This window comes from Saimiri boliviensis, chromosome 5, assembly GCF_048565385.1.
Source record: "Saimiri boliviensis isolate mSaiBol1 chromosome 5, mSaiBol1.pri, whole genome shotgun sequence".
NCBI classification, from domain to species: Eukaryota; Metazoa; Chordata; class Mammalia; order Primates; family Cebidae; genus Saimiri; species Saimiri boliviensis.
In genome coordinates this window covers 109,698,881-109,714,588 of record NC_133453.1, presented here as the reverse complement: position 1 = coordinate 109,714,588, position 15,708 = coordinate 109,698,881, and the positions used below count along the sequence as shown (strand labels likewise).

At 48.3% G+C, this 15,708-nt stretch overlaps 1 protein-coding gene and 1 pseudogene across 2 annotated transcripts in view; one reads left to right on the top strand and one right to left on the bottom strand.

Moving 5' to 3' along the window:
• Positions 1-13,415, top strand: part of GYPC (glycophorin C (Gerbich blood group)) — a 41,727-nt gene extending 28,312 nt beyond the window's left edge. For both annotated transcript variants that reach the window (XM_039480061.2, XM_074399828.1), the window contains exons 2-3: positions 4,552-4,608; positions 6,576-13,415. In XM_039480061.2, coding sequence (XP_039335995.1) covers positions 4,552-4,608; positions 6,576-6,772 — 254 coding nt within the window. In that variant the 3' untranslated portion in view covers positions 6,773-13,415. The remainder of the gene's footprint in view (positions 1-4,551; positions 4,609-6,575) is intronic.
• Positions 13,397-13,509, bottom strand: LOC120368281 (U6 spliceosomal RNA; annotated as a pseudogene).
• Between the last annotated feature and the right edge of the window lie 2,199 nt (positions 13,510-15,708).

The following is a 15,708-nucleotide window of genomic DNA, read 5'->3' as shown; positions in this document are numbered from 1 at the left end:
TTGAACTCATGACCTCAGGTGATCCACATGCCTCAGCCTCCCAAAGTGCTGGGAATACAAGTGTGAGCCACCACACCCAGCCTGGTAAATTGATTTTTCTAACCAAACCTGTAGGTTCCTCATAATTGAACACCCCGGGTAACTGACACAGCACTTGGCCAACTGTCACGCAGTCAACGCTGCCGCTGCTGCCTCACTGTCACCAACAAGGCTTGTCAATGTGGGAATTCTCCAAGGACCCCCGTGACAAACGTACCTGTCCTGTCATGATTTTGAGACTGAAATCATCTTTCTCCTCCCAGGACTCCTAGGTGTTCTAGTCTGAAGCCATCCTTATTCTCAATGCCCCCTCTCAAGCCCTCACTCTCTGCCTGAATTCTTCCTTCATTCCTGGACCAGGGACAGTGGAAGACAGGATGTCGGGAACTCCTTCAACAACTCCTAAGGCAGAGGGGAGCCATGAGAGATGGGCCGGGAAATGTAAAGACCAGGTCAGGCAGGGGAAAAAAGGAGCTTTTTAGCACAGCATCATCTGAAAATGCAAGACAAGAGAGGCCCTTGGTGGCAACAGCGGAGCGTGACTTCCATCCTCAGGGCCAGCGCCTAACCACTGCTCTCCGTCCATGTCTGCGAAACACCACTGGCCCTGAGAATCCACTGCAGCTGAGATCCTGCACCCCAGTGGCTGCACTCAAGCTGCCAACTGAAGCAGAGAGCACTCCCTGCACTGCAGGCTCATGCCTGTGTGCCCTGCTGCCTCCAGGGGTGGCTGCCTTCCACCAGAGAATGGACAACTGGCATCCTGAGGACATAGAAGTTAGTAGGGTTTGACTGCAGTCAGTGGCAAATTCCATGGATGGAAAGGCATTCCCAGCTCCACAAAGACAAGCATAGTGAAGGCTGGAGTTTAGATGATTTGTTCCCCAGAAGGCTTTCAATCATTCAGCATTCGTCCCTCAGTGCCAGGCACCCAGTCCAATGCTGGGTACTGAGTGGTGAGCAAGACATGCCTGAACTTACGGAGCTTCCTGTCTGGGGTGGGTATTTCAGGAGGTGGGTGGGTGGGGAGAAGACCTTGCAACCTAGAGGAGAGCTGGAAAAGAAAAGTAGGTCTTTCCAAAAAATGGGTCCTCTCATGTCTGTCCAGTTGTTCTGGTTAATTGTCTATTTCTGATACCAGGACCAAGCTTGGCCATAACTAACACTTACTCTGCCATAAACCTACCCCCAAGGCTGCCCACAGATCAACCCCACCCTAGTTGCTGAGCTCAGCATGATTTTAACCCCAACCTCATAACTATCCCTCAGGTCCAGCAAGGGGCAGGCTCATTCCAGGCTCCTTAAGCTGGATGCAGACCAACCACTTACCTCCTGGGCAGGATCTGAGCTCACTGAGCCAGACTTCTCCAAAGACCTGACATCACTGCTGCCAGCTGAATGGGCACAGGGCAAGGGAGTGCACTGAGGAGGGCTCTCACATCCCCCCCCCCCCATTTCCAGAGACCTCGGCAGCCTTGGCGCCATGGATGGCAAGCAGACACTGGGGAGAAAGCTGAGAAGTGGGGAGAGGTGCCTTGGATGCTGAGCTGTCTGCCTGGAATGCTTAGATGCTTTGTGCAGCAATTTGTCCTTAAAGGGTCAATCCTGATGTCACCACTTCTGGAAGCCCTCTTTGCACCAGCACTTCCCAGCCTAGAGCATGCCTCAGAATCTACTATAGTAATTACTGGGTCCCAGTCCTAGGGTTTCTCATCAGTAGGTCTGGGCTGGGGCCTGAGAATTTCTATTTCTAACAGGCTCTCAGAGGATGCTGTGTACCCAGAGACCACGCTTTGAGAACCTCTGTTTCATAGCATCCGCACCTTCCCACACAGGCCTGAGTTTCCTCTCTATGCTAATTCTGATCTATTAATATATGGCAGCTCTGATGGGCTGAAACGTCACTTCCCTGGAGTCCATCACATTGTGAAACATGTGTGAATTCAGTCCACACACTTGGAGGAGGTGGGGCATGGAGAGAGCAGTTCCAGCTGAGGGACCTATCCTGCCCACCATGCTCCTCAGTGGGCATGAGCTTGGAGGGAGCCCACATTGGGAGGCACAGCTGGCAATACCTTGGAGGTCTCAGGTCCCACCTGCCCTCCCAGCCTGGCTGGCCTGCTGGAAGTGTGTGTAGTCTCCCAGTATACAGATTTGGATACAAGGTCCCTAACCACAAGCCAAGAAATGTGCCCCAAGTTGTTCAAGGCAATACCTCATCTGGAAACCAGCTTACCAAGGCTCTCCACTTGGCAGTGCCCTGCAGGGTTCAACACACTGACTCAAAGCTGCCTGAGCTTCAAGTGATTGACTTCTGACTCTCCTGGTAGTTCTACAAGCTGGGGAAAATAACACGTTTCTGGGACTCAGTTGCCAAATCTGTAAAATGGGATTAATAATAACTCCTATGGAATGGAATTGTTGCCCAGGACTGAGTTAAAATGCATTAAATGTTCAAAGCAGCACCTGGCATCTAGTAAGCAATTATTAGTTGTTTTAAAAGAAGAAGAACTAACAGTCTCTTCTAACCCTGACTGTGTCAGACAAAGTGTCATAAGAAATACTGGTGTTCATCTGGAAAATTTCTAAGGGCAGTTCTGGGTATTTGAGCTTCTATAATCATCCATGCTGACTTAAGCAAGGCGTTATTCTTTCTGTCTGAACTTTGAGGTGCTTAGTGATTGGAAAAGTCTAGAACCCCACCACTAAATCCATTCACTTACATATGCACGCATTCACTCATGCATTCAGTGGATATTTATCAACTAGTTACTATCTGCTAGGTACCAAATGGGAGGCTACACTTGCTCACTCTGTGTAATAAAGTCCAGCACCCACTTGAACTTGCTATGGCTCCTGCTTCAGGTCTTGCTACTAAAGAAGCACTGTGAATGCTGGATCCTCCAGTCTGCCAGGTCCCTGGCTCCCCAGGCCCTGACTCCTGGTGTGTTCACTGGGTCCCTTTGCTGGCTCAATGCCTTACATTATGTTCTTCCCCACTTCCAAGCTCCTTACTGATTCCAGACCCCTCTAGCTTGGCCCACCTGCTTCCTGCAGAGGACCTCTAGCCTGGAGTCTGTTTTCCCCTCATGCACTATGACTCCTGACGCCAGCAGCCAGTATCTTATAAGAAAGAGGCATCTGGCTACTGCACTGGGAGAATGACCTCATAGTACTATAATTAAAGTGATTATCTGAGTGGAAATGACTATGATGACGCATCCTTCTCTGTCTTATTATGCAGAGCCATTGTTATGTGAACATGGGATTTCTCATGTTAACACTGATATTTCTGTGGTCCAATAAATCCTTCTTCACAATCACCTCCCAGAAGAGAGAAGGCATTCTCTGCAGTAGCTCTAGGAAACATGCAGGTCCCCAGTGGAGACTGGCTAGGATGTCTAAGACATCGGGGACCTGCATGTTTCCTAGATGTGAAAAAAACACACTCAGTAACTTGCCATAAAGTGGTCTTTCCCACAGGAGAGTCTATATAAAGGCCTGGAAAGGGCTTCTCCAAGAGAGAAAGAAAGGAAGTGCTCTCCAGAGGCAAGAGCACTGGCTAAGTCCTGACCTGACATTGGATGAGCAGTGTGATCATGAGAACATCACATCTCTGAGTCTTGGTGTTCTTCCTGTGAGAAGGGCCAATAACACCAGGCACCTCATAGGATTGCTGTGAAGACTGCATAATATAGTAGATAGAAGGCAACTAAAGTAACACCTGGTGCTATGGTTTGAATGTAGTTTAATCCTACAAAAACTAATGTTGAAATTTGATTCCCAATGTGGCAATGATGGGAGGTGGGATCCAGTGGGAGATATTTGAGTCATAGGGGCAGATCCCTTATGCATAGATTAATACTCCCTTGAGGGAGGAAGGGAGTTCGTTCTGTCACAGGACTGGATTAGTTACTGGAGAGCAATGTGTTATAAAAGCACGCTCAGCTTTCTAAACTTTCTTGCTTTTTCTATCACCTGTGATCTCTTTGCAAATATCTGCTCCCTTTCTGATTTTTGCTGTGAGTGGGAGCAGTATGAGGCCCTCACCAGACGCAGCTGCCCAATTTGGACTTCCCAGCCACTAGAACTGAGAGCCAAATAAACCTCTCTTCTTTATATATTACCCAAGTATTCAGTTATAGCAACACAAAATGGACTGAGACACCTGGTGTGAGCAGCAGGTACTCCACAAACAGTCTGTCTTAAACACAACAAGAGCCTCTGCCTTCATACACACCACAGATATCTGTTGGGCATCTACCAGGTGCAAGCACCACCCTCAGTGCAGGCATATGGCACTGGAGTGACCTGGTGGTTCAGGTTCACACAGTTTCCTCCAACCCATCAGTGACCAAGCAGAACCTGGTTCCTGGTCTGTGCTGCCCCTGTCTACCAGGGCCCATTCACAGAGCTGCTCACACCTAAGCAAAGGATCCAGCTTGAGCCACAGTACTTCTAGGCATGGAGAGTCTTTCTCTCTGACCTCAGACTTTTGTCCTCTGTTCACAGAGCCTGATCCAGGGATGGCCTCCGCCTCCACCGCAACGGACATTGCCATCATTGCAGGTGAGCTGTCACTGAAGAGCCCTTCAAGCAGCCGGGGTGAGGGGCCTTGATGAAAACATCCAGAGAGAACTGACCTAAGGACTTGGGCAGGGGTGGCTGTGGTCATTTTTTTCTCTCCTTCAGCAGTGGTTTTGAATGTGGAATGGAGTAGTCTAGCCCTGAGTAAATATGTCTGTATGTACGTGCGTATATATATTTATCGGCCCCTCTCAGGGCTGTTGATTCACAGGAACTCAGGGGCTAGAGAGACAGCAGCTTTGGTGAGGGAGGTTGAGGGTGGAGGTGGGATGGGGGTGGACAGACCAGGCTTCTTGGACTTCCCTGCCATCTCCCTCATCTCACATTATTTTCTGCCCTGGGTCCATGCGCCCCCAACCCTCTCTCCTCAAGGAAACCTGAGCTTACCTTTGCCTTGCTTTGAACCCTGGGCATGTGGCTCCCCATGGGTCATGGCTGTGACTGCAAACTATGTTTCAAGAACAACCGAGTTTGGGAGGTGCTCTATGCCCTGTATCCTTCTTTGAGATCCACACTTCTCAGCAGCTTATTAATAATTCAGGAAACATCCACAATTTAAAAAGAAAGGAAAAGCAGCAGCAGCAAGCAATCAAAGGCACCTGTTGGACTCTGCGTAACCTGGCATTCTCCAACTCATTGCATCGCTGAGCTCTTTTTCTTCTTAGATGGTATTATTAACATTATGCAGACACAATTGTTCCCCTGAAGGCAGTAGGAAGTTTAGGAAATCGTTCCATAATGGTGGGACTTGGGAGCAGTTTTAGACTTTCCATATTCTCCAGCAGTCTCTCCCCAAGGCCTCCAGATAAACCCTCATTCTAAGAAGACAGAGGCTTGTTCTGCAGCTTCAGAGTAAATACCCAGACTCAAACACCCCGCGCCATGAGACTGCTGCCCCCTCACTCTCCAGGCCCTGAGCGATCTGATCTCTCCTGAGCAGCCTCACACTGTCCTTCCCCACCCCTCTAGAGTCCCAGCAGAAGTGAAGGGTGACCGCCCCCAACACACACCACCTTGGCATCCTCTCATGACCCTCTCCCACTTTGGTCCTTCCTGTGGCCAAGTCCTGCTCCGCCTGCAGATTCACCACAGTTCTCACTCCCCAGGAAGGAATGGGAGCAGGGTAGGGTGAGGAGGGGCCATCAGGCCTTTGAAAAACACAAACTGTACAACTGCCCCAAGCACAGTTAATAGCCTCATCTTTTCCCCGCTGTATTCTGTACATAGAGCAACCAGCTCTGCCCTGTTTTCTGAGACTTTCCTGGTTTTAGAATGGAAAACCTCCAAAAAAGTTTCAGTCCCGGGGTAGGATCCTAGGCTGTCTGCAGAGTGCTTAGTAGCACAGCTGTCGGGAAGAACAAGAGAAGGGAGGGAAGGAGGGAAAGGAGAGAAGGAGCGAGGAGGATCATTTCAGAAAGGCAGGGACCCAGGGCAAGCGCACAGCAGGCGCTTGGGAAAGGAATGAACCGGCCTGTCTGGGGTTGGTACAGATGTCTCCGATGTACAGTGGTTCAACTTAGGAGTTTCTGAGTTTGCAATAGCATGAACGCAAACATATCCGGTAGAAACCGTACTTTGAATTTTCCATTTTGATGCTTTCCCAGGCTGGCAATACATAGTATGACACATTTTACTATAAAATAGTCTCTGGGTCAGGTGATTTTGCACAACTTCGGGTTAATGTAAGTGTTCTGAGCCTGCTTAAGCTGCCTTAAGCTAAGCCAAGCCTTGCCGCTCAGTAGGTTTGGTGTACTAAATGCAATTTTCACTTACAATAATTTTGACTTACTATGGGTTTACAGGAACCTGGTTCCCATCAAAAATCAAGGAGCATCTGTTTAGGCTGTGGCAGCATATCTGTCCTCACACAGCCCCTGTGGGTCCTGACCCCGTCCCGGGTCCCAGAGCCCCTGCCTCAGGCTGACCCTTGCACGTCTTCCCACCTGCAGGTGTGATTGCGGCCGTGGCCATCGTCCTAGCCTGCCTCCTGTTCGTCATGCTGCACTACATGTGCCGGCACAAGGGCACGTACCACACCAATGAGGCCAAGGGCACAGAGTTTGCTGAGAGTGCGGACGCGGCCCTGCAGGGCGACCCTGCCCTCCAAGATGCTGGTGACAGCAGCAGAAAGGAGTACTTTATTTGAGGGGCAACAAACTTCACTTCCCCAAACGCCTTCTCCAGCTCCATCAGGAAAAATGCACCCCACTGTCCAGCATCCCTACTGATACCACCAGGCAGCCAGAGAGAGCACTTGCTCCTTCCCAAGATACGCACCTGGGAACACTAGGTCCCTGCCCAGGAAGGAACAGAGGAGGACTCGGGCTTCATCAGGCCTCGCCCAGGGACCCAGGGAGGCAGTGGCCACCTCAGAGGCCACCCTTTGCTCCACTGAGGTGGGAGAAAATCTGGGCACACAGGGCCCCTGGGCAGTGCAGGACAACATCATGTCACTGGCAGGAAAGTCTTTGTTGAGGGTGAAGGGGTGCTGGGGTACCCAGGGGCTGGAGAGGCAAGGACATAAGTCATCTATATGCTGACTGGGGATAATGGCATCAAATGTCAGCCCTTGACATTTGGGGGAAACAGCAGGTGCCAGAGCTGAAAGGTACCTTTGTCTCCCATTGATCCAGCTCAGAACGATTGGAAATAAATTTGAAATGTAACCGAGCATTCATGGTCCAACAGTATTACTGTAGTTGTCTGGGGAAAGATAAACGCCACCCAGGGCTTGCTTTTCACCTGTCTGATATTATGTTCTCTGATGGGGCCAAGACAGTTCATTTCCGGCTCCTGCAAGGGCCAGTTCTCAGAGAGCACAGCCAGTACAGGCAGCTCCCAGGCCTGCCAAGGGAGGGAGGACAAGTGATCAGCTTTCCTTTTCCTGCAGAGGCACCAGCTGCATGAAACAAAAGGAAGGGTGAAATGTCCCTCTAGAAATAGCCTGTCCCAGTGGCCAGGGCACTGGCTGAAGCACTGATTTTCCAAGGTGCAGTATTAGAATAAATGGACCTGATCCAGAACTGTGAGCAAATCCCGTTCTTCCAATAACAGTGACCACGGCAACCAGTGGTGGGAGCAGAGACTGCAGAGCTCCACTGTCTGATTTTGGGTCCCAGCTACCCTTTCCAGGTCCCAGGACCTTGAACAACTCGTTCGACCCTTCTGGCTTCAGTGTTCTCCTCCCTCACATGGAAATGATGCTGATAATGGCACCTGTGTGGTGCCTGATTCGCAGCGTTGAGGGTCAAGTGCTCAGAGCTCCCTGTCTTCTAGTGTCAACAACTGTGTGCAGCAGTAAGAGAAGAGGAACTGGTTAACCATCCCTTTCCAGATGAGTTTTTCCAAGATTCCCAACAGCTTAGCTGTCACTCCAGGGACCAGCAGCTGTGAGGTTAAAGACTGCACACCAGGTGCTGGGATCACCTAGGTACTTCCTGGGGCCCAGGCTTCTCAAGGCTGCACCATCTCTACCTGGGAGTTGGCAGAAAGTCCCATAGATCTCCCTGGGAGGATTATGGACATGCAAGCTCAGTGGGATGTCCACCAGCCAGAGGAGCTGGCAGTCCTGGGGCCATGGTGGAGAGGATGAGTCAGGAGCTCACAGAAGCAGTGATGGAAGAAGCCTGGTCCAAAAGTGAGACCTTTCCCTGGTGACCCAAGCTCTCAGGCCTTCATTTATAAATATGTACAAGGCAGTTTAGAAAATGATGTATCATGCAAAGTGAAAGCCGTGCAGACTCCTCAGCGTCTTCACTGGCCCAGTGTGGACGCTGATACTGGTAGGAGGGGAGCAGTACACACAGCCTTTCCCAAGTGTGTTGAACCAGAGGCCCCATTTATTCACAGGATACCTGCTAAGAACTCGTGGACCAAGTGGTCCTCGGAGCACAGTTTGGAAACACTCGACTAAATGGCTTCTAATATCCCTTCCTGTGGCAATGCCATTTCAGGTTTTTGAGCACCATATCTCCCAGGTTTAGGAGCACAGATCACTGTCCACTGGGCCCAGAGGAGGCACGAGAACCCACACGTAGACATGCATTGGGATGAAAAGGCTTGAGGAAGATGGTAAGCCCAGAGCTCTCCAGAGCCCCTAGAGTGTGGGTGCCTGTGTGGAGGAAGGATGACCGTAACTCACCCCTTTCTCCCTCATTGGGCCCAGGAGCTGCCTGTACTAAGCCTGGCTCCCTGGCCACTCATCACCTCCCCTTCCTCACCTCCCTTCATCCTCACTCTTCTGCCTGCCCAGTGTCCTGGAAAACTATTGAAACACAGTTTGCTCCCAGCCCACTGGGTCCCCAGAACCAGCCAGAATCAGGCTCAGCAGCAGTGGTGATGACATGGAAGCTGCAGAGCAGGGTTGTCCCAGGTGGCCTAGCTCAGACACCAGGAGAAGGGAGCTGTCGCAGGCTAACTGCAGAGGCCAGAAAGCCACATCAGAGAGAGGGCAACTTAGATATGATGCCCGCACACACATGTGTGCATGTGCACATGCACACACACACACACACACACATGAGTGCACACTGGCGAGCAATTAATAATGCTCTCTTAGATTAGGGACCAGGTTTTTAAATCTTTGACCCCTTCTCCAGCAATGCACTAAGTCATTCCGCAGCATGCCTGAAACCATTGTCAGTTGGGGTAAATAATGCACAAATTTGCACATACCAGAGTCAAAAAAATGTTAAGAAGGAGGAAAAAGGAGAGAAAAGGAAGAGAAGAGATGGGCCAGAGAAGGGCTGGAAGACAAAGGAAAGGAACAGAGCTCTGTAGAAAATCCCAGCTTCTTTGCACATAAGCCTCCTTTAATCCTCAGAATAATCCTGGCAAGTGGGTATCCTTATTCTCCCTTTAGATCTGTAGAAATTAAGGCTCAGAAAGGTTAGTGAGCTTTGCTGGAGGTCTCATAGCTTCTAATGGCAGAGGAACCATTTAACTCAGGGCCTTCTGGCCTCCCTTCAGCAGGCGGAGATGAGTCAGCAAGAGCCCCACAGGGAGCAGAGCAGGTAACATCAAGACTCATGGATATTGGCATGATTCATCAGTGCTGGAATCAAAGAATCCCAGCCAGGTCTCTGCTACCCAGTGGTCCTGGACAATGATGGCCCAGGCACCTCTACCAGCATCCCGATCCCCTGTCAGAGCTGCTCTGGGATGAGAGGTTGCTCCTCCTGGTGGGAAGAGATGATGCAGTGGAGCCTACCTGCCCTAGGTGGGATGATTAGCTTGTAGAGATAGCAAATACTGCCAGCCCGGCACACCTGGTCCACAATTCCAGCACCCAGGACACTTGCACCCAGGCCACTCTTATGAAAAGGAAAGCAATCATCTAGATTACATCATGCCAAAGCAGCCCTAACCTGACCTTCTTAGATGATTTGTGCTTCTTAAAAGTGCTCATTCCCAAACTAAGAGTATTTAGTGATTAAATTTCAGATCCAGAGACAGATAATATATATATATGTGTATGTCTGAGTATATAGCTGTAATCCACAAACATTTATTAGGTACCATGTAAGTGTTGGAATTACATAGCTAAATAAAGCAGCCTCTGCCTTCAGGGGTCCATGGCTTAGTGGAGAAGATAGACATGTAAATATACACCAGCCCTAAAGCATATGGATGCTGAGAGAGTAGTGATACAAATCAATTTAAAACGCTAAGGAGAGTGGGATCGGTTCTATCTCGGGAGTGAGATGGACTTAAGAAAGGCTTTAAAGAGGAAGGGAGGCTTGGGTCAGCTGCACAGTTTCCAAGGGCTTCACCATAGGGTGGCTTCTACTCCAAGCTAAGAAATTTGGACTTTGGTGCATAGGTAATAAAGAGCTCCTGAAGGAACAGGCCAGTCTCTATCATACAGATAAGACAATGATCAAATTAAACAAGACAAAAGATGAAAATGCAACATGGAAATTCACAAAAGGGCTTCAAAAGGCCTAGCAAGTTTTAGACGCTGGCCGTGGAGCTGGAGGCCTCCCCACTCTGGGACTCGCCTGTTCGTCCAGCGGCCCCATTGTTTAGTCTGAATTTCACATGACTCGGCCCATCCTGCCTGGAGAGAGATGGATCTCATCCATTCACCAGAAGCAGCAGCAGGAGGTCAAGGTTTGGAGCCAACTGTTATATAAATATTACAGAGAATTTTCCCTTCTTTTTTTAATGGAAGGAACTCCCCTTCGTGATTTTATCTTTTTGTCCTTCCTGGAGAGAGGCTGCTCAATTGTTTTTCATTCCTTACCTAAATATTTTTATCATCATAGCAACGGGAACGATTTAGGGGCCAACAGGATTTTAACTGGCCCAGTGCCACAAGTAGAAGTACAGGCATTTTAATGCTTGCAATTTAGCATGTCAGCATGATGTTAGGAAAAGCGAATGGCTCTGGAATTGGACAGACTTGGACAAAAATCTCACCTCGGGCACTAACTCGCTCTGGACCTGGGAAGAGTCATTTAACTTCTAGTGCTCCAGGGTTCTTATCAGTAATATGATGACCAAAATATTTGCATTTTAATGTTTTGAGTAGTAATTTAAATGAAGATGTAAGCTTGCCAAGAATTGTGAAGGGTCTGAGGTTTTGCCCTGCTTTTAAGTGAGCAACCCAGCCTACACCAGTTTCATAGATGCTGACAGAAGACATGAGATTCCTGGGTCAGAGACAAAGGCTTTATTACTTACAGCCCAGCAAGCAGCATGACATCGGCATATTTAAACGAGAGCTCCTCATCTCCAAATTCCACGTGGGTGATGTGGGTGATCTCAGAGGATGTTTATCCATATGGTGGGTTGAGTTCTAGAAGAGAAATCTTGAGCCAAGAAAATCAGAATCTCATAATAGACAGTAAAATGCCTGCCTTTTGCTCTAGAGGGAGCTACTGCTTGGTCTTCCAGGGCTGTTTAATGCACAAACATCTCGGAAAAGGTAGTCAAGAACACAGTGAGGTTCCTGCCTCCCTCAACAGATGTGAAAAATGCAAGAGATCAATGGGGAACTGTCTCCCAACAAGGAAGCCCTGTCTGACATCGTGCCTGGTACCCGTGAGTACTCAATAGATAGTTGCTGAATGAACAATGCAATGAACCAAGTAACAGGGCCCATAGGCCTTTAAAGTATCACAGCCTTCTCTCCAGAAAATCAAAAACATCTTCTGTTTCTTAAACCACATGCAAGAGTTGAAAGAAGAAAACTTTTCTCCATTCTCTGGCCAGTGTATGAAAGATCTCGATGCAGGCTTGGTCATTTTCATTGGTTTGCTATGACAGGAACACATAGAGGCATACAGCTGTGAGAATGTCTTGGTTCTTGGGCGGATCCATAAATCCAGAGGCCTGGCAATGAGGTTGGGTGGAGTTCAGCAGCCTCTATTCTAAGATCATCCTGTGATCAAGAGGTCTCTTGCCAACATTATAGAGCTCCAAAGCTGATGCTTAAGATAGGCAGATCTCCTAGTCTTTTTAGAACCAAATACATTACCCACCTTTTGTTTTTCAAGTAGCTGAAATTATTATCATTTTTCTCTCTCAAAAAGTACTTAGGAACAAGTTCTATATTCTGCTCTCTCAAGATAAAGCATCTCTGGGCTTACTGAGACGCCCAGAGTCAGGCCACTCCTTTCTCCAGGGAAGGATCTTTTTTTTTCTTTTTTTCTATTATCATACTTTAAGATCTGGGGTACATGTGCAGAAAGTACAGGTTTGTTACATAGGTATACATATGCCATGGTGGTTTTCTTTTTTTTTCTTCTTTTTTTTTTTGAGATGGATCTCATTCTGTTGCCCAGGCTGGAGTGCAATAGTGTGATCTCAGCTCACTGTAACCTCTGCCTCCTGGGTTCAAGCGATTCTCCTGCCTCAGCCTCCCAAGTAGCTGGAATTACAGGTGCCCATCACCACAGCCAGCTAATTTTTTGTATTTTTAGTAGAGATGGGGTTTCACCATGTTGGCCAGGCTGGTCTTGCACTCCTGACCTCAGGTGATCCACTGCCTTGGCCTCCCAAAGTGTCAGGATTACAGGCGTGAGCCACCGCACCGGGCCCAGGAAGGAACATTTTGCTCATAGCTGCAGTGCATGGGTATTGTCTTCCTAAGGTGACAAATGGAGGTGTTAGGGTAAAACGATGGTAGGCATCCAGACCTCAGTTCCCAGGCAAATATAACACCATTAGTTCCTTCATTCAGGATACAAATGTTCTCTGCATTGACACTACAGGAGGTGCAATGTCAGAGACCTGCAGCTGAGCAAGGCCTTGCCGGTGCCCTGGAGGACACTGGCTGCAATAAAAGATGTGTTAAAATAGCTCAAGGTGCGACGAGTCCATCATGGAGGACCAAATGGCCTGAGGGGAAGTCAGGGAAGGATTGTTGGAGGGAGAATTCTGAGGTGGGTTTTTAAGGAGCTCTCTAGGTAAGGGGATGACAAATGCAGAGAAACTGAGGTGATACTGGAACCTGCCAGTGTGCAGTTCTTCCTGAGCCTGAGGCACGGATGGAAGTAATCAAGGATGACTCCAGACCCAGAGACTGCAAAGAACCAGGTAATGAGGGGGCTGGCCTCTAGGCTGTGGGGCACTGATGTTGCTTTGAAGGTCGTAAGAGCCCTTTACAGGAGGAAAGTGGGTGTAGATACGGTCAGATTCGCAAATCACGTTGCATCCAATACTGTGAGGCGGAAGACAGCCTAGAAATTAATGAGACCTGAATAGAGAAAAGCACCTTATGAAAGATGTCTCAGGATGGAGGCAAAATCCTTTAAAAAATAAAAATAAAAATATGGACTGCTTTACGAATGTGCACGTGCGTGTCATCTGTGCACAGGGGCCGTGCTAATCTTCTCTGTATCATTTCAATTTTAGTATATGTGCTGCCAAAGTGAGCACCAAAGTCTTCTTTAAACATGATTGTGAATCAATGTGACCCTGAATTGGTTATGAAGCACCACATGTACGGAACACACAGCCCCTGGAGCAAAAGATCAAACTAGACCTGTTTAGTTTATGGATGAAGACCGTTCATCTGCCTTTGTAACTAAAATCTCTGTGGAAGAAACCAAGTTTTTAAGTATCACACAGTCACATCTGCAGCTCCTCTGCAACAAAAGATACCTAACTAGGATCACAGAGAGAAAATGGAAGCAAAGGATTCAGACGTCATACCTCATGAGACCTGCCCTCTATGCGTCTGGGAGGCCAGGGGAAGGCTGAGCTTTTGACCCCAAGTGAGTCAGAAATGTTATTTTCAGCAGGGGGTGGGGGGAGGTGGGGAGGGATAACATGAGGAGAAATGCCAGATGTAGTATGCACCTAAAGTAAAATAAATAAATTTAAAAAAAAATAAAATTAAAATTAAATTTAGAGGAATCACAAAAAAAAAGAAAGAAAGAAAAAAAAGAAAAAGAAAGAAATGCTACCCTTCAAGTTTTCTTCTTTGGGATGCGTATTAGAAAGCTCTCTGCCAGGTACATCCCTCCAGGCAGGGAGGAAGCAAGAAGAATAGTGAGGAGGCCCACCACCTTCCCACTTCATCGGGGGATGAGAGAGCAGAAAAGGTGCCGAGGCATGTGCGTGCAGTGTATGGTGGGATGGACACAGGAGGGAAGAAAACATAGATGACCATTCTTCCCAGGCTCAGCTCTGACACCCTTCTCAGGTCAGAAGGCCATCCTGTGCCCATGTGAGGACATGAGACAGAAAAAAAGGCTGTGCTTGAAGTCAGGCAAAATACCCAGAAGTGTTTCACAACAAGGTTACAAAATCCAGCATGGGACCTGTCTCCCACTTTCTCACTTTCCTAAGAAATGAGGTCATAGAGCTGCCAGAGGAAGCAGGCCCCACATATGTTTCAATTACCGGATACCTGTGCAATCCTGGCATCTGTTCTGTGCTGGGCACCTGCAAAATGCCGGTGCCGATACAGTAAAAAGTACTGAACAGCTGTGGACCACTAGCATCTGAGCACTGTCAACACCTGTGCCGTACAGAATATCTGTGCGATACTGGCCCCTAGGCAATACCAAGCTCCTATTCAAATAGGCATCTGTGTAGCACTGGGCACCTGAGCAATGCTACGGGCACCCCTGAAATACTGGACGGCTGTACAACATTAGCATCAAACAATGTTTGCACCTGGGCCATATGTACCTGTGTAATACTGGGCATGGTTGTGCGATACTAGCATCTGATCAATACTGGTGCCTGTGCAAAACTGGATATTTGTGCAATACTTGAAACCTGAGCAATCCTAGCCATCCATTCAACACTGGGCACTGTGCAATGACTGGACCCCCACATGTGGATGTGACGGTTGAATCCGTTGGCATCTTGCAGTTGATATTCACTAGCTGAGTAAGACAAGGAGGTTCCTGGGTGAGGACATGGAGCAGAGTCAGGTGGCTCCCCTCTTGGAGATTTTTTCCTCATTAGTAAAAAAGTGATGATAGGCTGGGCATGGTGGCTCACACCTGTAATCCCAACACTTTGGGATGCCAAGGCGGGCAGATCACTTGAGGTCAGGAGTTGGAGGCTTGCCTGGCCAACACAGCGAAACTCTGTCTCTACTAAAAATACGAAAATTAGCTGGGTGTGGTGTCACGTTCCAGTAATCCCAGCTACTCGGGAGGCTGAGGCAAATGAATTGCTTGAACTAGGGACGTGAAGGTTGCAGTGACTTGAGATTGAGCCACTGCACTCCAGCCTGGGTGACATAGCAAGACTCCGTCTCAAAAAAACAAAAGTGGGGGATGATAAACCTTGCTCCCCTCTTCTTCATTAAACTTAGAATTGGCCAATGCAGTGAGATTTTGCCTAAAAGTAAAGAAAGCTCTTTACCATGAGTATTTTTCATTTTTATGAATACCCTGTTGAAATGTACTGTAAGAATGATATTTTTTGTTTGTTTATATGGAGAGAGATTTTCCCCTCATAGACATGTTTGATTTTTAAAGCAAGGCTCGAGATTTTAAACAGCAAAGCTGAACTGGAATTCTTGGTGGCTACCTGCAGCTACCCCCCCAGGGAGGCAGAAGGAAGTTCTGCAACTTGTTTATTGCACCCACTATTAATCATCTGCCATTGAAAAAT